The sequence below is a fragment of the Pristiophorus japonicus genome, chromosome 4 (genome assembly GCF_044704955.1).
Source record: "Pristiophorus japonicus isolate sPriJap1 chromosome 4, sPriJap1.hap1, whole genome shotgun sequence".
In the NCBI taxonomy this organism is placed as follows: domain Eukaryota; kingdom Metazoa; phylum Chordata; class Chondrichthyes; family Pristiophoridae; genus Pristiophorus; species Pristiophorus japonicus.
The window spans coordinates 307,766,619-307,781,533 of NC_091980.1; the positions used below are offsets into that span (position 1 = coordinate 307,766,619).

Below are 14,915 nucleotides of genomic sequence, written 5' to 3' on the forward strand. Positions count from 1 at the left end.
TATAAGATTATGAGGGGGCTTGGCAAGGTGGATGCTGAGAGGATGTTTCCACTGATGGGGGAGACTAGAACTAGAGGGCATGATCTTAGAATAAGGGGTCACCCATTTAAAACTGAGATGAGGAGAAATTTCTTCTCTCAGAGGGTTGTAAATCTGTGGAATTCGCTGCCTCAGAGAGCTGTGGAAGCTGGGACATTGAATAAATTTAAGACAGAAATAGGCAGTTTCTTAAACGATAAGAGAATAAGGGGTTAGGGGGAGCAGGCAGGGAAGTGGACCTGGGTCCATGATCAGATCAGCCATGATCGTATTAAATGGCGGAGCAGGCTCGAGTGGCCGTATGGCCTACTCCTGCTCCTATTTGTTATGTTCTTATACATTTGGTTAGGCAGTTAGCAGGAGGTGATTGACAAGAGGCAAGTGAGGAGAAGCAACTGATGGGAGATGACTGCTGGGAGATGATTGACGGGAGATGATCGATAGGAGGTGTCTGATGGAAAGTGATTGACGGGAGATGATCAACAGGGAGGTGACTGACTGAAAATAAACTATATGTAGGACTACACACAAATACTATCTTATAGCCTTCATCCCCCTCACTTGGTCTCTGAAGGTGGTGCTTTCACTGTGCGGAACAAAGTAGCTGGCCTAGACTTTGTGACAGGGTCTAGCTCCTGGTTGGAGGTCATGTTTGGGCATGACAGAGAATGCATGGGTGATTTAGGCACCAGGTCAGGTTGTGAGATCGAGTGCTGCCGGAGGGAAACATCCGACCTGACGCCGGAGGCAGAGGGCATGTTATCGGAATGGCTCAACGGACGGTGCCCCTGCACGCGGCTCAGGGTTGGCACCCAGTACCGATTGCCGATTGACGTCACCGCGTGGTGCCACGAGCCCAGCGGTGTGGCGGACAAGCGCCGGGCACTGGAGGACTCGAGCGGCTGGATGTCCGGCAACTTAATCTGGCCGGCCGAGATGACAATAGAACTGCGCGGGGTGATGGCCTTCATCGCGCTCTTGAGCGTTTTCAGCACCCGCTGGGTCTTGTGGCTCTCTTTCCTCTGCCGCGTTTCCTCCTTGCGCAACTGCTCCCGTTGGTCCCGGATCATCCGTTTCCTGGAGTCGACCAGATTCCTGTTCAGCTCAGAATCGGGACGAAGGGCGAGGGTCAAAGAGATCGAAAAGGACGGAAAACATGAGGCCAAAAACAAACGAAAAGGAATTATTAAAAGTTTTTGTTCGAAAACAATGTAGGTTAATCAATCACAGATAACTGTTTGAATATCCACAGCGGGAGGGAGGGTGGGAGGGAGCACGTCCTATTGTAAGCGAAGGAATGTGCTCACTCCGAACCTCTGCCGCTGACCCCCACCAACTTTGGAGAGGTTAGAGCTCTCTTAATTTCTACGGCAACGGCAAATGCATCGAGGGCTGTTGACCACCAAGAGGAGAATGGGCAGCGGGGGGAATGGAGCAGGGGGGACCGTGGGAACACTGGGCTCCCTCCCCACCCCATCCCAGAAACATCTTCATAAGGGGATTGCATTTTAGTTGTTATCACGAAAATGCTCCATCCTCCTTGGATTCCTACTTCCTCAGTCTGGCCGACTGGCACTCTGGGCCTTATTAGTTCTACTGCTCACTGATCGTGTCCCCACTGACTGAGAGGCCAGGATACGATAGGGTCGGCAACTGCGATTGGACATATTCCAGGCGTCGTCGTCACATGATCTCCCGCTTCCAACCACCCTTGCCCGCTCGCTCCCGCCATTGGTCGCCCGACAGGTCCATATTGGTGGCACCCGTCTTCCCACGGCCAATCAGCAAGCAGTCTCTTCGCTACCTGATTGGTTGATTCTTGACTGTCAGTCAAACAGCCTTTGCCCCCCACCCCCATCTCAGATATTTTTTTTACAACTAATAACCAAAGAGTTAAAAGATTTTTAAGAAAAAAACACAATTTTGTTTGAGGGCCCTGTGATTTTTCTCCTCGGTTGCCCAGAGCAGCGACCTGGAGATTCATCTTTAAATCCCAGACATTCCAGGGCAATTCAAGAGGGCTGGCATCTCCAGATAGGATGTGCTCAGAGACTCTGCCCCTTGGCCCCAACACTTCTTGTGGAAAAGGCCTCGACCCCTTACACGGCCGAGTGGGAATCTCCACACTTGGCCGGGACCTGGGAATTTCAGCCCATCCACCGTACTGTTGGAATTATGGTGGGGGTACACCAGGAGGGCCGCAGTGTTTGGGACAGAAGGCGAATTGCCTACAATTCTTAATCTGAACAATTAAAGGGGAAGTGTATTCTGTTGAATTAACCGCAATTCCTAATTTAAATAATTAAAGGGAAAGTAATTCCATTGAATCACGAAGTGACTGCTGCCAACGAACCGTAGGCTGCCGCCAACGAACCGGAAGCTGCATAGAAGCGGTCTGCGCATTAATCTGGAAATTGCAATGATGCTTCTACTTTTTTTTCATAGAGCCCGTGAGACCCAAAGGCCCACTTTGTGTTCCCGACATTTTTCCCCAAGCCCGCCCCGTGTTCCCGACATTTTCCCCCAGGCACCTGTGAGTCCCAAAGTGAACAACCGAAAAAAGCACAGGCAGCGCATGCGCAACAACCTCCGGTTCGTTGGCAGCAGTCGCATCCATTGAATTGACCACAATTCCTAATCTGAACAATTAAAGGGGGAAGTATATCCGATTCAATTGCCCACAATTCTAAGGTGTTATAAAGGGAGTTCCATTAGTTCAGGCTGACACTAAAGATCCAACGACACTGCTTGAAAAAGAGTAGGAAGTGTCCTGGCCATCATTCCAATAGGGGAACAGTTGCATTGTGGTTACTGGGCTAGTAATCCAGAAACCTGGACGTATGATCCAGAGACATGAGTTCAAATCCCACCGCGGCAGCTGGGGAATTTAAATTCAGTTAATTAAATAAATCTGGAATAAAAAATTAGCACCAGTGATGGTGACCATGATTCCAGATTGTCAGAAAAACCTATCTGGTTCACCAATGGAAGTGGGGAAGGAAGGAAATATGCCGTCCTTACCCGGTCTGGCTTATATGTGACCATAGCAATATGGTTGACTCTCGCTCTGTAATGGCCAAGCAAGCCACTCAGTTGTACCAAGGCTCTGTGCCTCAGTGCGAGAAGTGTTTGCAATAAGGTGGACGAATTAACTGCGCAGGCAGCAATGAATGAATATGATATAATTGGCATCACGGACACTTGGCTCCAGGGTGACCAAGGCTGGGAACTCAACATCCAGGAGTATTCAACATTCAGGAAGGATAGACAGAAAGTAAAAGGAGGTGGGGTAGCATTGCTGGTTGAAGAGGAAATTAATGCAATAGTAAGGAAGGACATTAGCTTGGATGATGTGGAATCTGTATGGGTGGAGCTGTGGAATACCAAAGGGCAGATAAAGCTAGTGGGAGTTGTGTACAGACCTCCAAACAGAGTAGTGAGGTTGGGGACAGCATCAAACAAGAAATTAGGGATGTGTGCAATAAAGGTACAGCAGTTATCATGGGCGATTTTCATCTACATATAGACTGGGCTAACCAAACTGGTAGAAATACAGTGGAGGAGAATTTCCTGGAGTGTATTAGGGATGGTTTTCTAGACCAATATGCCGAGGAACCAACTAGAGGGTTGGCCATCCTAGACTGGGTGATGTGTAATGAGAAAGGACTAATTAGCAATCTTGTTGTGCGAGGCCCCATGGGGAAGAGTGACCACAAAATGGTAGAATTCTTTATTAAGATGGAGAGTGACACAGTTAATTCAGAGACTAGGGTCCTGAACTTAAGGAAAGGTAACTTCGATGGCATGAGGTGTGAATTGGCTAGAATAGACTGGCCAATGATACTTAAAGGGTTGATGGTGGACAGGCAATGGCAAACATTTAAAGGTCACATGGATGAACTTTAACAACTGTACATCCCTGTCTGGAGTAAATATAAAACGGGGAAGGTGGCTCAACCGTGGCTAACAAGGGAAATTAAAGCTAGTGTTAAATCCAAGGAAGAGGCATATAAATTGGCCAGAAAAAGCAGCAAACCTGAGGACTGGGACAAATTTAGAATTCAGCAGAGGAGGACAAAGGTTTTAATTAGGAGGGGGAAAATAGAGTATGAGAAGAAGCTAGCCGGGAACATAAAAACTGACTGCAAAAGCTTCTATAGATATGTGAAGAGAAAAAGATTAGTGAAGACAAACGTAGGTCCCTTGCAGTCAGAATCAGGTGAATTTATAGTGGGGAACAAAGAAATGGCAGGCCAGTTCAACAAATACTTTGGTTCTGTCTTCACGAAGGAAGACACAAATAATCTTCCAGAAGTACTAGGGGACCGAGGGTCCAGTAAGAAGGAGGAACTGAAGGATATCCTTATTAGTCAGGAAATTGTGTTAGGGAAATTGAGCGGATTGAAGGCCGATAAATCCCCGGGGCCTGAAAGTCTGCATCCCAGAGTACTTAAGGAAGTGGCCCTAGAAATAGTGGATGCATTGGTGATCATTTTCCAACAGTCTATTGACTCTGGATCAGTTCCTATGGACTGGAGGGTAACTAATGTAACACCACTTTTTAAAAAAGGAGGGAGAGAGCAAATGGGTAATTATAGATTGGTTAGCCTGACATCAGTAGTGAGGAAAATGTTGGAATCAATTATTAAAGATGAAATAGCAGCGCATTTGGAAAGCAGTGACAGGATCGTTCCAAGTCAGTATGGATTTATGAAAGGGAAATCATGCTTGACAAGTCTTCTGGAATTTTTTGAGGATGTAACTATTAGAGTGGACAAGGGAGAACCAATGGATGTGGTGTATTTGGACTTTCAAAAGGCTTTTGACAAGGTCCCACACGAGAGATTGGTGTGCAAAATCAAAGCACATGGTATTGGGGGTAATGTACTGACGTGGATAGAGAACTGGTTGGCAGACAGGAAGCAGAGAGTCGGGATAAATGGGTCCTTTTCAGAGTGGCAGGCAGTGACAAGTGGAGTGTCGCAGGGCTCAGTGCTGGGACCCCAGCTCTTTACAATATACATTAATGATTTAGATGAAGGAATTGAGTGTAATATCGCCAAGTTTGCAGATGACAGCTGTGAGGAGGATGCCAAGAGGCTGTAGGGTGACTTGGACAGGTTAGGTGAGTGGGCAAATGTATGGCAGATGCAGTATAATGTGGATAAATGTGAAGTTATCCACTTTGCGGGGCAAAAACACAAAGACAGAATATTATCTGAATGGCGGCAGATTAGGAAAAGGGGAGGTACAACGAGACCTGGGTGTCATGGTATATCAGTCGTTGAAAGTTGGCATGCAGGTACAGCAGGCGGTGAAGAAGGCAAATGGTATGTTGGCCTTCGTAGTTAGGGGATTTGAGTATAGGAGCAGGGAGGTCTTACTGCAGTTGTACAGGGCCTTGGTGAGGCCTCACCTGGAATATTGTGTTCAGTTTTGGTCTCCTAATCTGAGGAAGGACGTTCTTGCTATTGAGGGAGTGCAGCGAAGGTTCACCAGACTGATTCCCAGGATGGCTGGACTGACATATGAGGAGAGACTGGATCAACTGGGCCTGTATACATTGGAGTTTAGAAGGATGAGAGAGGATCTCATAGAAACATATAAGATTTTGACGGGACTGGACAGGTTAGATGCGGGTAGAATGTTCCCGATGTTGGGGATGTCTAGAACCAGGGGACACAGTCTTAGGATAAGGGGTAGGCCATTTAGGACTGAGATGAGGAGAAACTTCTTCACTCAGAGAGTTGTTAACCTGTGGAATTCCCTGCCGCAGAGAGTTGTTGATGCCAGTTCATTGGATATATTCAAGAGAGAGTTAGATATGGCCCTTACGGCTAAGGGGATCAAGGGATATGGAGAGAAAGCAGGAAAGGGGTACTGAGGGAATGATCAGCCATAATCTTATTGAATGGTGGTGCAGGCTTGAAGGGCCGAATGGCCTACTCCTGCATCTATTTTCTATGTCTCTATGTAAACCGCAACAGAGAAGATGGACTGTGGCGGTTCAAGAAAGTGGCTCACCACCGCCTTCTCAAGGACAATTAGGGATGGGCAATAAATGCCGGACTTGCCAGTGACGCCCAGGAAAGAATATATTTTTAAAAATCCTCCCTCAACCAATACCAACAAGAAATAACTAACTGCTGTTTGTTGAAGGTTGCTGGTGCAGATTGCCTGAATGTGTTGCCCGTGTTAACTGCAGCTACTGCCTCCCAGAAATATTTCTTTGTGTGAATCGTTCTGAGACATTTCAACGTGACAAGGCACTGTTTTAATTCAATTATTAATTTGATGTTTGTACAGGCCGCTCCTTCATCGAGATTGCACCCCAAACCTGAGCATGTCCCCCAGGGAAAGAATAATCATTAGCTTGTATATATGGGCCATTCCCTCAACGAGACTGTGTATTTTTGCTACCAAAATGTGCGGGCTATATGCAAGTTTATACAGTACAGGTTGATCCTCCCTTATCCAGAACTCTCTTATCCGGAACCACCCCTTGTCCAGACCCATTCCTGACCACTGGGTGGCGCATGCGCAGAACTCCAACATGAACAAATTGAAGTCCTCCCTCGTTGCCGACTCTCGCAATCGCTGGCTTGACTCCGCGATCCACCGAACCCCCCACCCCATGATCTCTCTGCCACACTCCCAGCCCCAAGCCAGCCAGCCCCGATATACCCTTGCTCAATACCTGTACCATCCAATTTAACGTGACCACCCCTCGTCCGGAAAAATCCCTTATCCAGAACAGGCCAGGTCCTGAGTGTTCTGGATAAGGGAGGTTCAAGTTGTATAATTAAAAAATATATATTTGAGGGAGTGGACAATTGTGCGTTATTGTGCGGAATCTTTACAGTCCTGTACTTTTCTAAATCCCTAATAGCTTTTGAATGTGATGAATTATGGTTAAATTCTGATGAATACACATCCCCTTTAAGACAAAATATGGAAAGAACAACTTAATTTAATGTTTCTTTTTTAATAACAAAAAAAGCAAAGAATTGGTCATGAAAAGGTGTTTAACACAACATACAGTGTTTCTGTCGTTAATCTCAGCTTCTCGCCATTTTTTTGGCTCTCTAGTTGACCTTTACCTTCTGGTACATGCCACCTGACTTATCAAAATCTATGGAGCCTGAGTCAGCATGAAGCTAGTTTGAAAAGAGATAAGAAGCGGTTTAGTGTGTAGCAGGTGGCCTAGAACCTATGGGATCAAGTAAATTAGCTCCCCTCTGCTAAAATCTCTGTTTGCTATTCACTGAGTAGTCAATGAGAATGTCTATTAGATGTTTGCTGTTAAAACAGATAGCTACTTGCCCCAGCCAGTTTTATTAATGTTTCCAGCTCCTGAAACAAACCCCAATGTTTTAGTAATAAAGCCAGTCCCAGTAGCGGGTACAGTTGCACAGTGGCCCAGAAGAGCCGAGGACCCAGGAGCAGCACGGGCCCAGCCCACACTGCGATATGTGCGCGCACTAGGTCCGTGCAGCAGAGCTGGTCTCCAGTCGTCCTGGTTAATCCTTGCTACTAGACCAAGACCTAGCTCTGTCAAGCCCGTGTGGTGACTGGTGTGCAACGGTCACCCCACGTTAAAAAAATCCACGCACAGGCATCTTCCACCCTTTAGGATGTAGTTCGGGACCTAGAATATTCGGTCCTTCATTGAAACACCTGTGAACTTTTTGACGTGGAAGCAAGTCATCCTCAATTCGAGGGACTGCCTATGATGCTGATGGGTAATGTCACTGGACTAGTAATCCAGAGGCCTGGAATGATAATCTGGGGACATGAGTTCAAATCCCACCATCGCAGCTGGGGAATTTAAATTCAATTAGTTAAATAAAAAATCTAGTATCAGTAATGGTGACCATGAAACTACCGGAATGCCGCTAAAACCAATCTAGTTCACTAATGTGGGAAGGAAATCTGCCGCCCTTACCCGGTGTGGCCTAGATGTGACTCCAGACCCACAGCAAAGTGGTTGACTCTTAACTGTCCTCTGAAATGGCCCAACAAGTTACTAATTCTAGAAGGTGGCTTGCCACCACTTTCTCAAGAGCGATCTGGGATGGGCAATAAATGCTGGCCTTGCCAGCGACGTCTACATCCTGTGAATGAATTTTAAAAAGTCAAGTATCAGGAGTAGACTTAATACTGTAAAATGAATCCCGCATTATTACAATGCACACTTTTAAAATTCTGCTTAGCCTTTTTATCCCTGAAACAACATCACAGAGTTTAAAAAGATTATCCAGTAATTTATTTAATTGCTGTCTTTGGGATCTTGCTAATTGCAAATTGGCTGCTATGTTTCCCTACATTACAACAGTGACTGCAATTCAAAGATGTTTCATTGGCTGTGAAGCACTTCGGGAAATGCTGAGATTGTGAAAGGCGCTATAGAAATGCAAGTTCTTTCGAAGACTCAGTGCTAACAGGATGATGCATTTACCCACTGAGCTCTCTTCACTGCTCCAGTAAAGGATTATCTCTCTCCGATCATTCTCTCTTGCTCCTGCGGAAGTTGGCTGCCCTCTATTCAATGCCTCTGCATCTTACTGCAGCTGAGATTGTCCACTCGCTTCCCTCGATTCAGCCGCAGAAATGTACCTTGGGCCGACTTTAGCAGGTTCCCTTCCGTCACACACCATCCCGACTTGGACGTATATCGCCATTCCTTCCTCGTCGCTGGGTCAAAATCCTGGAACTCCCTGCCTAACAGTACTATGGGAGTACCTTCACCACACGGGCTGCAGTGGTTCAAGAAGGCGGCTCACCACTGCCTTCTCAAGGGCAACTAGGTATAGGCAATAAATGCTGGCCTTGCCAACGAGGCCCACATCTCCAGAATGAATTTTTTAAAAGAGAGCAGTTCCGTCTCCGACAACAGGCAATCCTCTCTGAGTAAGACTGACAAGCTAGTTGGGAAAAAGGTTAGTTTCTGCTGTGGAGCGGCTTATAAGAACATAAGAACATAAGAATTAGGAACAGGAGTAGGCCATCTAGCCCCTCGAGCCTGCTCCGCCATTCAACAAGATCATGGCTGATCTGGCTGCGGACTCAGCTCCACTTACCCGCCCGCTCCCCGTAACCCTTAATTCCCTTATTGGTTAAAAATCTATCCATCTGTGACTTGAATACATTCAATGAGCTAGCCTCAACTGCTTCCTTGGGCAGAGAATTCCACAGATTCACAACCCTCTGGGAGAAGAAATTCCTTCTCAACTCGGTTTTAAATTGGTCTCCCGTATTTTGAGGCTGTGCCCCCTAGTTCTAATCTCCCCGACCAGTGGAAACAACCTCTCTGACTCTATCTTGTCTATCCCTTTCATTATCTTAAATGTTTCTATAAGATCACCCCTCATCCTTCTGAACTCCAACGAGTAAAGACCCAGTCTACTCAATCTATCATCATAAGGTAACCCCCTCATCTCCGGAATCAGCCTAGTGAATCGTCTCTGTACCCCCTCCAAAGCTAGTATATCCTTCCTTAAGTAAGGTGACCAAAACTGTACGCAGTACTCCAGATGCGGCCTCACCAATACCCTATACAATTGCAAGCAGGACCTGGTATCACACGTATCTGAATATTCACGCGGCAAAAAAAACCCATCAAAGGAATGAAAGAAATGTTATAAATTGAACTGTTGTTGATTTTTAAGAGAAGAACGATGAAGGTGTTGCCATGCAGTGAGGGTAGACACCTGTCACCTGCCATTTCATCGCTCACTCCAGCAGTGTGTCCCTGACCTCCAATGTGATCATAGAATCATCAGAATTTACAGCACAGAAGGAGGCCATTTCGGCCCATCGTGTCCGTGCGGTCAACAAGAGGCTATCCAGCCTAATCCCACTTTCCGGCTCTAGGTCCGTAACCCTGCAAGTTACGACACTTCAAATGCACATCCAAGTACTTTTTAAATGTGGTGAGGGTTTCTGCCTCTACCACCCTTTCAGGCAGTGAGTTCCAGACCCCCACCACCCTCTGGGTGAAGAAATTTCACCTCAAATCTCCTCTAAACCTTCTACTTTAAATTTATGCCCCCTGGTTGTTGACCACTCTGATAAGGGAAATAGGCCCTTTCTATCCACTATATCTAGGGCCCTCATCATTTTATACACCTCAATCAGGTCTCCCCTCAACCTCCTCTGTTCCAAGAGAAACAAACCCAGCCTATCCAATCTGTCCTTATAGCTAAGATTCTCCACTCCCGGCAACATCCTCATAAACCTCCTTTGTACCCTCTCCAGTGCAATCACTGCTGTTGGAAAGGAAGACCCTCCCAAACGGGTTCCCTCAACAATGATACTTCATCCTACAATTCCCTACCTGTAGTCAATGGCTCCGGTATTGTCTGTGTCAAGTTTGTTGATTAGGTCCTCAACCTGAACCAGATCCAGTGGGATGTTGAGTTGCTGATGGAGTAAGATCGAGAACAGAGTAATGAGAGGCACTGAGACAGACTCTGTCGTTATCAATATGTTTCTATGGTAGAGCCAACACGGAAACAGGATATGCAGCACAACCAGTCTGTGTTGGCTTTTATGTGGCCACCCTGACCGCAGGTCGGGAGGATAAAAGAGCTGGAGCGCGGCCACTACAACTTCCAGCGCGAGCCGCTCCAAGGGTGTGACGACTTCGAGGTGGGCGACTGGGTGACGTCATCAAAACCCAAGTCGCCGTTTGGACCGTGGGCAGGAACATCGGCGGGGCCCAGGTACAGCAGAGGAGCGGGAAGGTCAGGGCAGATGAGCCAGGAAAGATCGTGGCGGATGTGCGGTGAATAATTGAAGCGGAGAAGCAGCGAGAGACCGAGGCAGAAATGTGGCAAATGATCGGGGCGGAGGAGCGGTGAGGGATCGTGGCTGAGATTGGGCGAGTGATCGTGGTGGAGGTGCGGTGAATGTTTGATGCAGAGGTGCGGTGAGAGATCGTGGTGGAGGTGCGGCGAATGTTTGATGCAGAGGTGCGGTGAGAGATCGTGGTGGAGGTGCGGCGAATGTTTGATGCAGAGGTGCGGTGAGAGATCGTGGCGGAGGAGCGGCGAGAGATCGTGGCAGAGGTGCGGCGAATGTTTGTGGCAGAGGAGCGGCGAGAGATTGTGGCAAAGGTGCGGCAAATGAGGGTACGGGGCCCAGAAGAGCCGAGGGCCCAGGGGCAGCACGGCCCAGCCCACACTGTGATATGTGTGCGCACTAGGTCCGTGCAGCAGAGCAGGTATCCAGTCGTCCTGGTTAACCCTTGCCACTGGACAAAGGCCTAGCCCTGACGAGCAGATGTGCAACGGTCACCGCACATTTAAAAAAAATCCACGCACAGGCATCTTCCACCCCTGGAGTTCAGGACTGGAATATCGGGTCCTTCATTGAAACATCTGCGAACTCATCCCTTTTGGTGTGGAAGCAAGTCATCCTTGTTCGAGGGACTGCCTATGATGGTGTGAGCAATTATTTGCAGTCTCCACCCCTACCTCAGCCCATCTTCTGCTGAAATGTTTGTCCATGCTTTTCTCACCTCCAGACTCAACTATTCCAATGGTCTCTTAGCCGGCCTCCCATCTTCCACCCTCCATAAACTTGAGCTCATCCAAAACTCTGCAGCCCATAACATAACTCACACCAAGTCCCCTCTACTCCTCCCCCCGCGCGAAATGTGGTGGCAGCTCGCTGTGATTATGTAGATGAGGCCCGGGGACCAATTTCCCGTGCTCCTCGGACCCACTTGGCCCTTCGAAACTGGCCTGCACTCGTTTCTGGGCCACGGACCGGAGCAGAGATTAAAATGAGGCAGTGCTTGGGATGGTGGTGGTACTAAGACATGGGGGGTGGGTGATTTTCATGCTTTGGGATACTCTCCACTTGCCTGGATGAGTGCAGCTCCAACAACACTCAAGAAGCTCGACACCATCCAGGACAAAGCAGCCGCTTGATTGGCACCCCATCCACCACCTTCAACATTCACTCCCTCCACCACCGGCTACAAGATGCACTGCATCAACTCGCCAAGGCTTCTTCGGCAGCACCTCCCAAACCCGCGACCTCTACCACCTAGATGAACATGGACAGCAGGCGCATGGAAACACCACTACCTGCAATTCAGCTCCTCGAGCCCGTTCCGTCATTCAATTATATCATGGCTGATCTGTCTCTTAACTCCATCTACTGGCCTAGGTTATGTAATACCCTTACCTAATAAAAACCTATCCATCTCAGTTTTGAATTTTTCAATTGACCCCCAGCCTCAACAGCTTTCTGGGGAGAGTTTTCCACATTTCCACTGGCCTTTGTGTGAAGAAATGCTTCTTGCCATCACCCATGGATGACCCAGCTCTAATTTTGAGGTTGCCGCTTTTAGTTATGTTTATAATTCAGGCATGCGCCAACACCTCAGTACATGGCGCATGCCTGAATTATAAATTCTCATCCCTCGGATTCTACACTGCTGGCTGTCCAAACTTTCATTTTAAATACAATTTTTTTGTTGAGATGTGTACATTTTCAGAAGCGTATTTATGTGAGTCTCTCCCCAAACCTGCAAAACTTTCCTGAAGTCGGAGACGGGCACGCTCATATTTCTAGCTTTGTCCATGTTTCGGAAGAAATCGGAGAGTCGGAGTTTGCGCTTATCAAGGTAATCCTGTTCGAAAACAATTGCACAGCAGACAAGGACAATGTTAAAATATTCATTTCATACATATCACTAAAACAGATGATCTGGTCATTATCACATTGCTGTTTGTGTGAGCTGTCTGTGTGCAAACTGGCTGCCGCGTTTCCCATATTACAACAGTGACTACACTCCAAAAGTACTTCATTGGCTGTAAAGCACCTTCGGACGTCCTGAGGTCGTGAAAGGCGCTATATAAATGAAAGTCTTTCTTTTCCTTTCTGTTTTTCTTGCCTCCTCTCCTGACGGTGTTGACACTTTGCTGTGTGGGTGCAGTCCCAAGAGTAATTTCTTCGTTTCTGAGCCTCCGAAAATCTGCTGGAGTGGCTGGGGAAGTGGGGGGGGGGAGGTGGGGGGCAGGGGAAAGAGTTTGGTACCACCAATCTCCTGCTGTAACTCCGGCAGGTGTAATGTATGCACCTGTGAGTATGCTCATAGGTGTGTGGAGCTGTTGAGTCGGGAGTGGCTTAGCCAGTCACGTGATGTTCACAAGACTCAATAAAACCCCAGCCAGTTGGGTTCGGGGGATCCACGATGAGGCAGGTAGTTGTGATCCTGATGGATGAACTGGTAATGTGCAGTGTGATTGTTAAACCTTTGCTAATAAACCAACTAGTTCTTAAGAGCAATGGGTTGCTATGAATTCTTGAGCAAAAAACCGATGGGGCAAATTCATTACAGTAGGAATCCGGGGAGCGGCGCTGGAGGCTGAATACAGCCATCATTTCCCGGAGTTTCTGCCAATCTCCCACCAGAGTTACGCCGTGCAACTGGTCGAACCCTTGCAGCATTTCAGGGTCTGGATGTCAAGTTTGATTATGGAAGGCAACAGCACAAAGCCCAATTCTATGCTCCCCTGATATCCATTCACCCACACCTTCCAGCAGGAGTCAGAATATAATGATTTCCCCACCCCCCACTCCCAGCCCTTGGAGAGCTAGCGCCAATTCTAACACCCCTCCCATACCCGGCCACTCCTGGTGAAATCAGACTCAGGCCCTATACAGGCAGGTAAGTACAACACCATATTGGTGCATCTTCCCTTGAAGTTGCTGGAGAGATGCAAACTCAAACCAACAAGGTAAATGAGTGAATTAATGTAAAAGATTGAAAGGGGGCAAAATTGCCCCTTTTTATTGCCCCGGTAATGCCTCCGGAGGCCACAAACGGGGCAAAGGAGACTTTTCGCCCGGGGGAAGGGGCGGGGGAGGGGGGAGGGGGCGGCACTATCGCCTCCCGGGAAATTTCCTGGGAAGTTCTGGCGAAGCTACCATGGCAGTTAGCGTCCCAGGCTGCTGCGCAACTGGTGATGACATCACCGCCATGCGCGGTGACCCTTCACCGCTCCATGCTGACCCATTAACGCCCCACAGTTTCTTTTGGGATGCCAATTCACGCAAGTAACCAATCACAAACTATTACTAGCTAACCTAGGCTCAAAGGTGGCAGTTCCATCTGTGGCTGCTTCCAGGATGCAAAGATGGACAATTTTATTGTCTCAGTACGATTACAAAATCAAGTATCGCACGTCGAAAGGGAATGCAATGGCGGATGTCCTTTCAAGGTTGCTCCATGAAGATTCTGAAATTGGCCGCGAACAGTCAATCTTCACTCTAGCTGTCGTTGATGAGGATTTTCCAGTCACCGCCTCTGTTATTGCAGAGCACACAGAAAGATGCCACGTTATAGCAGGCCTATGAGCACACACTGTGAGGGTGGTCTGAAGATCAGACAAGGGGATAAAGCCCTTTTATCATCATCAGCATGAATTACCTTATGAGCAGGGATGTCTAAAATAGGGCCTGAGAGTAGTCAGTCCCAGTGTACTACGAGCCAAAGTCTTGCCGGAACTTTACGGTGAGCATACTGGCATCGTGGGCATGAAAGCGATGGCCCGAATTTATGTTTATTGGCCTGGGTTGGATAAAGACTGAGAGGTATTAGTAAGTAAGTACCATCCATCAAAACTGCAGGACCATGCCAGCTAAAACGCCACTGCAAACATGGACTTGGCCAACGACACCATTCCACAGAATTTATGCGAGAGGGGCAGCGACAATTTTCTGGTTCTAATCGATAACTATTCGAAATGGCTGGAGGTACGGCATAAGGGGTCATCTACAACTATAGAGCGAACATTTGATGAGTTGCAGGACATTTTTGCATGCTATGGCCTGCCCGTACAAATACATCAGGAAGGTCC

The 14,915-nt window shown here is 47.7% G+C and overlaps 1 protein-coding gene across 1 annotated transcript in view; it reads right to left on the reverse strand.

The window, feature by feature from the left end:
- Window positions 1-374: 374 nt before the first annotated feature.
- The window catches only part of LOC139262795 (leucine-rich repeat-containing protein 74A), a 117,474-nt gene continuing 102,933 nt past the window's right edge, over window positions 375-14,915 (reverse strand). Inside the window, exons 12-14 of the mRNA XM_070877947.1 lie at window positions 12,578-12,682; window positions 10,376-10,461; window positions 375-1,134 (exon numbers count right to left, since the gene is read on the reverse strand). Of these exons, the coding sequence (XP_070734048.1) occupies window positions 597-1,134; window positions 10,376-10,461; window positions 12,578-12,682 (729 nt within the window). The 3' untranslated portion in view covers window positions 375-596. The remainder of the gene's footprint in view (window positions 1,135-10,375; window positions 10,462-12,577; window positions 12,683-14,915) is intronic.